The sequence below is a fragment of the Mercenaria mercenaria genome, chromosome 9 (assembly GCF_021730395.1).
Source record: "Mercenaria mercenaria strain notata chromosome 9, MADL_Memer_1, whole genome shotgun sequence".
Lineage (NCBI taxonomy): Eukaryota > Metazoa > Mollusca > Bivalvia > Venerida > Veneridae > Mercenaria > Mercenaria mercenaria.
The window spans coordinates 65,634,067-65,647,459 of record NC_069369.1 but is presented as its reverse complement, the minus strand read 5'-3'; the positions used below and the strand labels follow the sequence as shown (position 1 = coordinate 65,647,459).

The following is a 13,393-nucleotide window of genomic DNA, read 5'->3' as shown; positions in this document are numbered from 1 at the left end:
GTGCGAAAGTGCGATTTCCAAATCGTTTATAACTTGGACAATATTAATCACTGGCTCATGGTGTGTGTGGGGCATCAATCGCAAGTACAGGCAGCAGTTGTTCAGTCATTTTGCAGCGGACGTACGTTTTGGTCGCTTTACAGAGCGCTAAATGATCTTTCAGCACAAGCGGTTGATACCGGCTTTGTTAACATTGCTTTAAGTAGGCTTACTGCTCAGCTATTTGGGTACAGTTTGCTATGGCATCGACAGCCTCTAAGCTTTTTAAGGTTTCGAAAGTCATATTGCTGTGAAAACAACATCAAATTATAGCATTGCCTTCTGTAGAGACGATACGAAGGACATCGTCTTTGTGTCCATGCCAACATGCAGGTCAATGGGTGTTTCTGATATGACAGAGAAATTCCTCTTGGAGGCTTTGAAAATGCTGAGAGCATCGGGCTGGGCATAGTATTTTTTCACGAAATCTTATCACATCCTGTAACCGAAGCGCATAGAAAGTGTATCACTGGACACCGAACAATGATCAAATATACATCTATAACGATATATCTTTGCCTATTGAGTCATTTTGTCCGTCTGTCATGAAGTGGATCGGGGATGTTGTTTCATATAATAAAACAACATCACACACAGTCGGGCCAACAACTCTGTTTTGACTGTATTAGATGTAGATAACAAGAGCACCGCCTTGCGGGTGCTGACGCTCATCTGATTTTTTTTGTGTAATAGAAATATTGTCCTACCCATGATTTTCTAAGTCTAAAAAGGGCCATCATTCTTGCAAAAAGCAGGATAGAGTTATGTTTCTTGATGTACAGTGTCCACTTATGATGGTGAAAAACTGTTGCAAGTTTTAAAGCAATAGCTTTGATAGTTTATGAGAAAAGTTGACTTAAACATAATACTCAACCAAGAAAATGATTTTCTAAGTCCAAAAGGGGCAATAATTATTGCAAAAAGCAGGATGGAGTTATGTTGCTTGCTGTACAGGGTCAGCTTATGATGGTGAACAAGTGTTGCAAGTTTCAAAGCAATAGCTTTGATAGTTTAAGAGAAAAAGTTGACCTAAACATAAAACTTAACCAAGAAATCTGATATTTTCTAAGTCCAAAAGGGGCCATAAATCTTGCAAAAAGCAGGACAGAGTTATGTTTCTTGCTGTACAGGGTCAACTTATGATGGTGAACAAGTGTTGCAAGTTTTAAAGCAATAGCTTTGATAGTTTTGGATAAAAGCTGACCTAAACATAAAACTTAACCAAGAAAACTGATTTTCTAAGTCCAAAAGGGGCAATAAATCTTGCAAAAAGGAAGATGGAGTTATGTTTCTTGATGTACAGGGTCTGCTTATGATGGTGAACAAGTATTCCAAGTTTCAAAGCAATAGCTTTGATAGTTTAGGAGAAAAGTTGACCTAAACATAAAACTTAACCAAGAAATCTGATATTTTCTAAGTACAAAAGGGGCCATAAATCTTGCAAAAAGCAAGATGGAGTTATGTTTCTTGCTATACAGGGTCAGCTGATGATGGTGAACAAGTATTCCAAGTTTCAAAGCAATAGCTTTGATAGTTTAGGAGAAAAGCTGACCTAAACATAAAACTTAACCAGGCAACGCCGACGCAGACGCCGACGCCGACACCGACGCCGACGCCGACGCCGACAACCGCTCAAGTGATGACAATAACTCATCATTTTTTTTCAAAAAATCAGATGAGCTAAAAATGAAACAACGGTGGGCATGTAGATTCAAAAGTTAAATGTCTCTTTCATTATTACCATTATATTTAATCTTCCGGACACAATTTTGGTCACGTGGCAACTTTCCAGCTTTTGATAGTGAGCCGTCCAGGCATTGTTTCTGGGCATGGACGGAAACTTGGTTAGAACCACTGACATTCTTTAACCTATATAAACCTCAAATGATCTTCAAAAGTAACTTACATAAATCGGAGAGTGGATATTGGAAATTCTAACCAGTAGAACTAAGTGAGGCCCACTACGATACCAGCAGAAAAGCAAGTGAGAACATGTGGGAAACATATTAAACTCCGCCAAACCTTTCTGAGTCCGGATTATGAGGACGTACAAAGACTTCTTACGAAATATTTGCAGCTCAACTGATAATAAATCGTCGAAAAAAGTTAAAGCCAGAATATTAGACCTAATAATTTCTGTCAGAAGTACATTTGGAACCATAGAACGATAAAAAAAATGATGGTAAACTAAATGAACTTGCGGGAGGTACATCCAATGTTGCTACAGACCAATTGTAGTGTACGTAGATCCGGAGAATCATCCAGCAGGTAATGCTACAGATGTTTCCTTATTTTAGCACCGATCCTTTTTTACAAACTTAACGAATAAGAGTAGCGCATGTAAGGAAGTTGCAGACTGTTCAGTGAAGATTCAACAAGCAGTTTACGGGAAGCAATGAGCTATTTGTATAACACGTTTAGAACATACCCGTAGCCGAAAATGGACTCTTGATCAAATGACCCCTGAAATTAGGGGTTGTCTACCAACCAAAGATTGATGACATTAGCCCTAATGTTATCCAGTTAATGATGGGAAACCGTGTTCAGTAACATCTGACTGGCTGAACCCGTCATGTACTAACCACAAACCATTGCCATATGAAGTGTGGTCAATTTTCTCTAGTTGTTGGTTGGAAACTCAAACTGTTTTCAATTTGAAGGCCTTTGTGACGACCCACCGGCCATTAAACTGTACTGGTCATTTTCTGATCATAAATAATCTTTGGATGAAGTCGGATGGCCATTGGAGCAAGTGTTCTTCATATGATTGGAAAGTTTTTAGAGGACTATGGCCTCTAGTTCTGCATGTCGTTTCAGTTGCCATAGTGCCAAATTATTTAAAAACCATTCAAAGCTAAAATGATAAGGAGCATATTCGACACTGACCCGACATGACTGAAGGCTTTGTAAATCATTTATCAAGTAGTCTGAAATCCTTTAAAGGTCATAATATATCTTCTTTGATCTTGAGCTCGAACTGTCTTGACTGACAGTAGCGTTCTTTGGGTCAATATGTGCGCAAAGTTATTTGATAATAAGCAGACTTTAAAAGATTCGAAGGGCAAGAAATACTGTCTATGTGACCTTTTGGACTCGTCGCACGACCTTGACCCAACATGACTGAAAGTGCATTCTATTTTTAAAATCTCCAAAGGGACAAAAGATATAGGGTGGTCACAAAATATGATCTTACCGTATGACTGGCCTTACACAACAAGAGGGCCATGATGGCCCTATATCGCTCACCTGTTATCATTGCACTTAAGGACAAGTCTTCAAGGTCAAAAGATCATAATAAAAATCAATCAAAAGAATTATGAGAAAATATAGTTAAAACAAGATTTGAAAACTTTTTGTAGAGGTCCACTAGGCAATGCTACATGTCAAATATCTAAGCTCTAGGCCTTCTGGTTTATTTTTAGAAAATTTTGAAGATTTTTCTATGTACAATCAAGTAACCCCATGGGGCGGTGTCAATTTGACCCCAGGGGTCATGATTTGAATAAATTTTGTAAAAGTCTACTAGGCAATGCTACATGTCAAATATCTAAGATCTAGGCCTTCTGGTTTATTTTTAGAAATTTTATTAAAGATTTTCCTATGTAAAATGAAGTGACCCCTAGGGCGGAGTCAATTTTGATCCCCGGGGACATGATTTGAACAAATTTTGTAGAGGTCCATTAGGCAATGCTACAAGTGAAATATCTAGGCTCTAGGCCTTCTGGTTTATTTTTAGAAAGTTTTTGAAGATTTTCCTATGTAAAATCAAGTGACCCCTGGGGCGGGGTCAATTTTGACGCAAGGGGTCATGATATGAACAAATTTTGTAGAGGTCCACTAGGTAATGCTACATGTGAAATATCTAAGCTCTAGTCCTTCTGGTTTATTTTTAGAAATTTTTTGAAGATTTTCCTATGTAAAATCAAGTGACCCCTAGGGCGGGATCAATTTTGACTCCCGGGTCATAATTTGAACAACTTTAGTAGAGGTCCACTAGGCAATGCTACATGTGAAATATCTAAGCTCCAGGCCTTCTGGTTTATTTTTAGAAATGTTTTGAAGATTTTCCTATGTAAAATCAAGTGACCCCTGGGGCGGGGTCAATTTTGACCCCGGGGTCATGATTTGAACAATTTTAGTAGAGGTCCACTAGGCAATGCTACATGTCGAATATCTAAGCTCTAGGGATCTGGTTTTTGAGAAGAAGATTTTTTAACATTTTCGTATGTAAAATCAAGTGACCCCTGGGACGGGGTCAATTTTGACCCCGGGGTCATGATTTGAACAAACTTGGTAGAGGTCCACTAGGCAATGCTTCACACCAAATATCTAAGCTCTAGGGCTTCTGGGTTTTGAGAAGATTTTTAAAGTTTTTCCTTTCGGTTGCCATGGCAACCAGAGTTCTGCATGGAATTCAATTCTTTGAACAATTTTGAAAGGGGGCCACCCAAGGATCATTCCTGTGAAGTTTGGTGTAATTCGGCCCAGTGGTTTTCAAGATTTTTTTACAAATTGTTGACGGACGATGGACATCAAGCGGTCACAATAGCTCACCTTGTCACTTTGTGACAGGTAAGCTAAAAATTGTCGCAACGTACCTAGTCAAGCATTTGTGTCATTTCTTTATCCTGCAATGGGGGGCCAGTAACGTTTTTGGGGACGCAATAAGGACCGTCTATCTCACAAAGACAGCCATCCTACAGAGGTTGATAACACAGGCCCGTATTATTCTACAGTTCTACATTTATAAGCAAAAGCACCACCATTGGGTTCAATGATCATACTGATAGATCCCAACATTAGGTGACACTTTCTAATGAGAAACAAGTCTTTAATTTCAAAGCTATAGCAGCTCAGTTATCAAATAAAGCCCTAAGTATTTGAACTGTGTTCGACCGTTTTGACTCTTGGGTGTCGTGGAAGGTAACAGATGTGTATAGAATAGAACTGGAAGGACATCAAAATAATTTGAAGATTCAGATTCTGCCTTCTCTACTGTGGTAATGCTTTCCATTGTTTAACCCAATGACCTAAATATAATGCAGGTGACAAGTTTCACATTTGCTATGGATTTCATAAAAAGAAATATTCTGACAAGATTTAACGTAAATCGGGTTGTAGTCACAAGTTTGTATATGTTAAGAAATAACCTAATTTTCGAACCTAACTGGATCTGGATATCGTAACGACAAACATTCCCGTTTACCAAGACAACCCAAACAATGTCGTCGATTTTGACCCTAGATGACCCCGCATCGAGCTAGTTTTGACATTAATTGAAACACACATATTCTTAGTTTCATTAAGATTTGACCTAACTGTAAGAACTGAAACTGTGGACAACAGACCATCAACCTTAAATAATTGTTCAACTTGAACCTTTTGGTAAGCTAACATTTTAAGCAAGGACAGAACTATATAACATACTAGTATCTTGGAAAAATCCACTAGACGGAAAAAAAGCTTCATTTGCAAGAATGTAGAACTGCTTGCAAGTTGCAAACTGAAGGCTACAAATTTGTCATAAGACAACACTTCCACATGAACAATTTCTATACTGCCAAGTTTTAACAGGACACAGACCTGCAATATTGCGAACCATAGCAAAGAACTAATAATACAGAAGTTATTATATTGCTTTATTTTTTTTTTATTTGACATTGTTGTATCAACATGACAACAATAACATGGCAATTTTATGTACATATATAAATGTATTAAAGTAACATGTTAAGTTATTGGTAACAAAGTTCATGACATGAAAATTATACATCAATAAATACCTAGCACTTGAAATTCACAGACACTTGATATTTGTAACATTCAAACATTATCAGCTTTAAGGTAATGCACCCATGATGACAATCGGCAATCTCTTATAAGGAAACTTACAGGATTTCAACATTCCTCGGTCCGTATGAATGAATGAACGAGTTGGGTTTTACGGCAAACCGACACAAAAAGGTCATATATCACTGAGCCTCGGTCCTTTGCTTGCTAATCTACTTACAACCGAAGCATTAAAAAAATGTAACTGCATAGAATTGCCAATTGTTATTACGAGTCAACTACATTATGTCAAAGCTAACAGAAGGCATACAATCAATGGTTGTTGAGTAAACAAAAATTGCTGTTAACAAAATTGGTGCTGCAAATTTTGTATACAGTTTTGTATGTGAAAACTGTTTGTGTATATCTTAATAATACTTGCACACTTTGATATGAAAACTAACGGTATATCAATAAAGTAGACATTATCATGAGGAAAAGCATACTTTTATCAATACAAGTAAACATAATTTTGAGGAAACCGTGTATTTGCACTGGGTATTCAGTGAATACACTCGAGCCTCTGAATATAATAACATTTTAATTACTTTACAAGAGCTCATAGAACACGAAATGCCCCCCTTGATGCATTCAGTAATTGCACTAGGAACAGAAATTATTTGGTCACTGTATACAAAAGTTCTACTGTTCTGGGTCAATGTGACCTTGATCTTTGACCTATTGACCTCAAAATCAACAGGGGTCATCTGCTGGTCATGATCAACCTCCTATTAAGTTTCATGATCCTAGGCCTAAGCGTTCTGGAGTTATCATCGGGAACAGTTCCCAATGAACTGTGCCGTGTCACCGTGTTCTGACCTTTGACCTACTGACCTCAAAATCAATAGGGGCATCTGCTGGTCATGATTAACATTCCTATCAACTCATGATCCTAGGCCCAAGCGCTCTTGAGTCATCATCCAGAAACCGTTGAACTGTTCCGTGTCACCGTGACCTTGACCTTTAACCTCAAAATCAATAGGGGTCAACTGCTGGTTATGAACAACCTCCTTATCAACTTTCATGATCCTAGATTCCTAGGCCAAAGAGTTCTTGAGTTATCATCCAGAAACCGTTTCTGTTCCTGGTCACTGTAACCTTTGACCTACTGGCCTCAAAATCAGTAGGGGTCATTTACCAGTCATGATCAACCTCCCAATCAACTTTCATGATCCTAGGCCCAAGTGTTCTTGAGTTATCATCCTGAAACGATTGGTCTACATAACGACCAACCAACATCTGCAAAACAATATACCCCTCCTTCGAAGGGGGGCATAATAAAACATCATTACAAAACCTTCACGAAATAGAAATCTAACCTTGAATCTGAACTTTTATATTCCCAGTATATCACTTCACTTATATAAAAGGAACATTTCTACTTGCTATACTATACAATCTGAGCATATAGTAACTTAATGAGCATACCGACAAGAGCAATATTTTAAACTAAGCAAAGAATATTCTATCTACATAAAATTTTCTTTAGCCATTTAAAATTTAGGCAAGATATATTTGATTCACATTATATTTTCACTTCAAATGATGAGTCAAAAAATGTCTCCCACTGTAAAAATACAGAAACTGGCGAATGGGTACATTCTTCATAATATATCTTATTGCACAATAGCTCATAGCACTTTAGAAAGTCCACTTGTTTGGACTGCAAACATTTTATTTTGGTACAGACAAACAGACGAAATGTTTTCACTTTAATATTGGCACAATGACTATCTGTGGTCCCTACTTGGCACTAGTGAGTGATGTAATTTGTACAAAATTGGAAAACTGTTGTTCACAAATTTATATAGATAATACTCCACAAAACCCTGGAAAGGTTTTACACTTTCGATGACAAATGCACTTTGAAACTTTAGACATATGATGGAATCCCAGCTGTATAATGTACTTTGAAAATTTCAGACATATATGTAACACGAAAATATTCTATAATAGCCTGAAATTGATGCATCTTTACACAAACAGACCATCATTGTTTTGGATGACAAGAATGTGACAAATTGCATACACTTAACAGTGAGATCTTCTTAGAGGTCCAACAATGCAATCTGTAATCATAGTATTCATTGTTTGCTGTTATAGCATGCAGTTTATTGCTATCATGCCATACATTTATATGTAAGATCTGTGGTTGGCACCATTGCATATGCTTTTTCTTTACCTCAAAGGCTATAAAGGATTTGATGTGTTTTGATAGTACTATAAATGAGCATGCTGAGAAATAAATAAATAGGTAAGCATATGTTCATGCACTTTTTTTGGAAGCAGACTTATTTGAATTCAGTCATTCATACCAAGTGAAAAAGTAATGGAAGATGTTTAAACATCATTAATAGAATGGCTTAAGGTCTAATCCCAGTCATGGGAGAAAATATAGTTAACACATTTGCTTTTCATACAAAAAAAAAAACCCTGATGAAATATTGAGGATTTACTTCTAAATAAGTTATTTTTGAAACCATGATTGCATTTTCCAATTTTTACTCACACGCAGCTGTTTGTAATGAACTCGAGTCTGGTAATTTGAAGGTTCTTCACTGGGTAACTTATTAAAATATAAAAATATCACAATATTCGGATAAGTTTTGTTTTGATTTAGATTTCATTCAGTCCCTCTCACCACACACACAGTATAGTTTTCCTGCAGTTTAACAATACTTGTAATTTCAGACTTAGACAGAAGTTTTTTCTATTGCACTAAACAACAAGGCTTTATGTTCATACCAAATGATAATGTAAATTTAAGTTATGTATAAACATATCTTATTAGAAGATCCTGTGGAAAAAAATGTAACTCAACCCATCAAAATAAGTTTTTTTAAGGAGTCTGTTCAACAGAGATAATGAAATGTGTAATAGCCCTCATGCATCCCCCAAGGACCAACTGAAGTATACACTAGATCTCTTGGGATCAATACTTCCTTGCAACAAAAATGTAAGTTGTTACACATTAATTACTATTATTTAAAATAATGACAAAAAAAAACAACACCTGAATAAACTGTTTAACAGAGTATGTTTTTATGAACCTGTAAACATATAAATATAACAATGATATTGTTATATTTTGTACATAAAATATAAACATATATAGGTAAGGGATTTAATTTGATAGAAAAAAGATGTTCCTGATCTTTTAACCATTACCCTGCTGAATTTCTATAATGAACTTGTCCATCTTTCAATTTGGACAGTACCATCAACTGTTAAAAGGGGTGCTTACCAAAAAGATACTGACTGAATGGCAAACAGTGCAGATCTTGATTAGGCTGCACAAATGTGCAGGCTGATCATGATTTACACTGGTTGCAAAGGCAGAATCAGTCGTGTCCAGCATAGTAAGGGTTAAATCATTATTCTATAACCTGGAGTAAGCAACAAAAACTCATGTTTCGATCACACTAATAATGTACTGGTAAATATTCAGTGATGTGTGAAAACTAAGAACCTAATGTAATACCACTGGAATGATAACAGTAAATACATCAGTTTGCACACAAATACACCACATAAAATGTTGTTGCACCAAATCACAAATAAGAAACATATACATGTTGCACCAAATCACAAATAAGAAACACATTCAGTATGTCATGTTGACGATTTTACTAGTAAGACTTAGGCCTCTTCCAAGGCAGCTTGTGGTTTATAGAATTAAATGGGACTTAGTATACCACTGCTGACTAATGGTTGTATGGTTTGCTTACTGTAGACAAATAATCTCTATAACAGATGTAAGCAGCTACCTATAAACAAAACTTAGTTTACCTGCATCATCACTTGATATCATGTACATTTTAACATGGCAATATGTTTATTTTAATGTTACAAAAGCTGATCAATTCTATCCTTTCACAAGTAGCTTGGTAAACGGTCAAGATTTTCAGCCACTTCAAATTTCTGCAGACTTAATACCAGCAAAAATAAACCTCAGCTATTAAGGAATCATCCAAAAACATATTAACAATATTTGAGTTCAGCCTAGACACTAGACACTTCCGCAACTGATAACTAAAACTCTTTGGTTCACTCAAAACAATTTCGACATACTATACAGATATCTCACTTGTACATAAAAACAACTGGAATCCGCATCTTCCTACTCATTGTAACACTATTATATCTTAGCACTCGTTAACCTTCAGCACATGTTTCAATTAACAAATCATGTTACACGTTTTGAAAACATTAACAAATAAGCATGTTGGTAAACTTCAGCTTTAAATGGAAACCAAACTTTCTATGGAGAAAAAATCAAGTATGTGAGATATATGCCCTTTGCACAGCACTCGGAGCAAAACTGCATGTTTTGATGTAAATATTTATTAGTGTGACAAATACTATCGCCTGCTTGATGCTTCTAGCCCGTAACAAAACTTGTAAGAAACACAGCTAAGCATTCCTTAAATATTAGGGACAGTGACCTTTACAAGCAGTTTACCAATAATCTACTGAACAGATTTGATACTTCATATATTCATATCCATACTATGTCTACAGAACATTTTTACTGAAATATTAAAAATTGTCCATACATCTTAATATAATGACATCAAAACTGTGAAAACTGTAGGTTTTTATATCAAATAATACATTTGGCAGTCTACTGAAAGTCAGTGTACTAGTACCGGAATAATTTAAGTACACTACTGGTTGGGAACCATTTTCCGGACACATTTTCATATTTCGGCTCCATTATTCCCTAAAAAAATATTTGACATAAATAAAGCTCACACTGCACAAACTTCAGCTCCTTCCACATCCGATGTTGTAATCAGCATCGCGTTGTGATGTAAAATATGTATTCCATGGGGCCTCAAATGGGGTCACTAAAATGAGTTATTTTTCCCATCAGGTAAACCAGTTTCCGGACAAATATTTTGACAGTGTTTTGTTGTTAATTTTATATCAAAATAAGTAATTAAACTACTTCTACACATTTCTTTATCATTCATCTCTTCAAAGTTGCGCACGAAACATAACTCGACTTTCAATAGCAGCTACGAAAGCAAACCAAGGTTGACTATAAAAAACTCGATTTTCGTCTTATACAAATTCTTGATAATTCCAATAGATATAGAATAAAATTAGTGCAAAAATCGACAGCCCTGCATCTTACGTAACTTTCAGCGTTAAATTAAAAGTAGAACATGTTATCAGTAGACAATCATTATGTAGTTTGATTATTTCTTCCCCACTTGATACCTCGGCATGTGTGAACTACTGCGCATGCCCAATGCTATCTTCATGCCCCGTTAAGATAGAAAGTTGTTTTGTAAACGCAGGTGAGTTATCATCAAAAACCCAAAATTATACAGCCTTATAAAATAGTGGTTTGCTGTAGACATGAAGAACAAACATCTAAATGATCTAGATGAAACAATTACATGAATAACAACGAAATAAAGCGGATATTACATGTGTCCGGAAACTAGTCCTGTCCGGAAAATGGTTCCAAACCAGTCGTCTCAAATTAATTTAAGAGTACTAATTTATTCATGCAGGTGTCATACTTTATCGCATTCATTTTCAAGTTTCCTTTGATTAATTTGTTAATTTAAGTATACAGATTTATCAATGCATTACTGATATGCCTTTAGCACTATATTTATCAATATCACAAGACAGTGAAATGAATGCTCATAGGAAACATAATTTTCGTGGCTTTCCTAGTTGCGTCCATTCATAAAAATTTAATTCCAAAGAACTAACAAAATTTCCATTCATCTTCAAAACATGAAAACCACAAAAAGTCATGCTCATGAAATTAAATGACTTTACAGTATATAGAATTGTGTAAGGTAACAATTAACAACAATTACCACACTATCTTTCTACAACTGTCACATTCTTCTAACAGTATGCACTTAAGTGTGCAATGGTTTACAAGGAATAACTGTACTACTGGAATATCAATATATGATATGATTTGTTCCGGCCTCCGCTACAATTCCGTCTTTCTCCTATAGTGTGCATCTTTCTTTCAATTTGGTAGAGGATCAGTTCTCAAAAGTTTTCTCAGTATTTCTTAGCAAATCCTCTTTTTCTATAGCTATTACATTTCCATATTCTGGCATGAACCTGCTTAGCCAATCCCTACAAGTTAACACTCAAGTATCATCAATCTAGAATTCTCAGAAAATGTCTGAAGTATTGAACACATTACCATTTTTCTTTGTTTCCTACAAAAATCAAACACAGTTCTATATATACACCAGGTATTTTCTTCAGATGAACATCATCCGCACACTGGTATAATTTAAATATCCTAGGGGTAACAAAAATAATTATTGACCTATTCCTTTGAACAGAATAGATACAAATTATTAGTTGCAGCTACAGCCAGTATATTCTCTTGTGGATGCCAGGCTGAGTGGAGAATTTTCCTATTGAAGTCCAAACAATCTACACTAATCTCTTCCTTCTTTCGTTTTCCACCACTACAAACTTTACGAGGTTTTAGGACAGTTTTTGGTTTAACGTTTTCACGACTGGCTTCCAATGTCACATCACGTTTTGAATCACGGTCAAACATACGAAAGAAATTGTTGTACGATCCAGTCATTATATGCCTGAAAAAACAAAATAAATAGTTAGTAAATTGTTAAATAAAGTGGCATTATGTGCATCTTACTGCACATTGTGTGTTTTTGGTGACTCTTTTATAAAAGCAATTTAAAAGTCATAAATCTGGAAAGTTATTTCGTACTGCTAACAGGCAGTTTGGTATGTTGGGTTAAAAGCTATTATTTCCTCCATCATTTTTACACACATCTATTTCAGCTAGATTTTTACTAGAAAAATCTGCATAATTCCACTTTTAACACAATGACCAAGAAATGATAATCAAAACTGGATTACATCTGTAATCTTTTCACCTGAAAATCCAACCTGGAGAAAGCAGGACATCCATTAAATGACAGCTTAGTTGTTTATGTTTCAAGTCATCAAAACATAATTTATGTAATACTGGGACTTTCCAGCTTTAATGATGGGAGGACAAACGCATGTGCTCCTCCAGGCGTTTATTCTAGTATGGGCTGGCACCTGCATAGAACCACCTACTTGCAGCACTCCTGCTAGACGGCTATCTCAACCCAGAATAGCTCCTGCTTATGATTAGTAATGAACAGATAAATTGGTAATTACTTATTGAATGAGGTAACTGACCTACTCAGGGCCTCAGAAAGTTGTAGCCATTTTTTTTTTGAGAGAAACTGCCAAATAGAAGCTGCATTGCTAAAATTTGGCCACATTTTAATAAAATTCTTGTCGCCACTTTCAAAAACCTGTAGCCAGTTCTTTGAATTTATAGCATTTGGCTACATTAGCGAATGGCAGAGGAGGCCCTGCTACTCAAAAGCATACATCAGTAAACTGACAATCAGTTTTTTAGAATAATATACCTATTTCATATGCTGTTCAATTTTCATGTAAAACAACTTTCTATCTCTATGATTTGGTGATATTCAATTTTCTAAGTGTCAAATATTTATCAAATCCT

The 13,393-nt window shown here is 35.7% G+C and overlaps 1 protein-coding gene across 4 annotated transcripts in view; it reads right to left on the bottom strand.

Moving 5' to 3' along the window:
- Nucleotides 1–5,661: 5,661 nt before the first annotated feature.
- Nucleotides 5,662–13,393, bottom strand: part of LOC123547328 (serine/threonine-protein phosphatase 2A 55 kDa regulatory subunit B alpha isoform-like) — a 48,474-nt gene continuing 40,742 nt past the window's right edge. For all 4 annotated transcript variants that reach the window (XM_045334342.2, XM_045334341.2, XM_045334340.2 and 1 more), the window contains one exon: nt 5,662–12,461. In XM_045334342.2, coding sequence (XP_045190277.2) covers nt 12,185–12,461 — 277 coding nt within the window. In that variant the 3' untranslated portion in view covers nt 5,662–12,184. The remainder of the gene's footprint in view (nt 12,462–13,393) is intronic.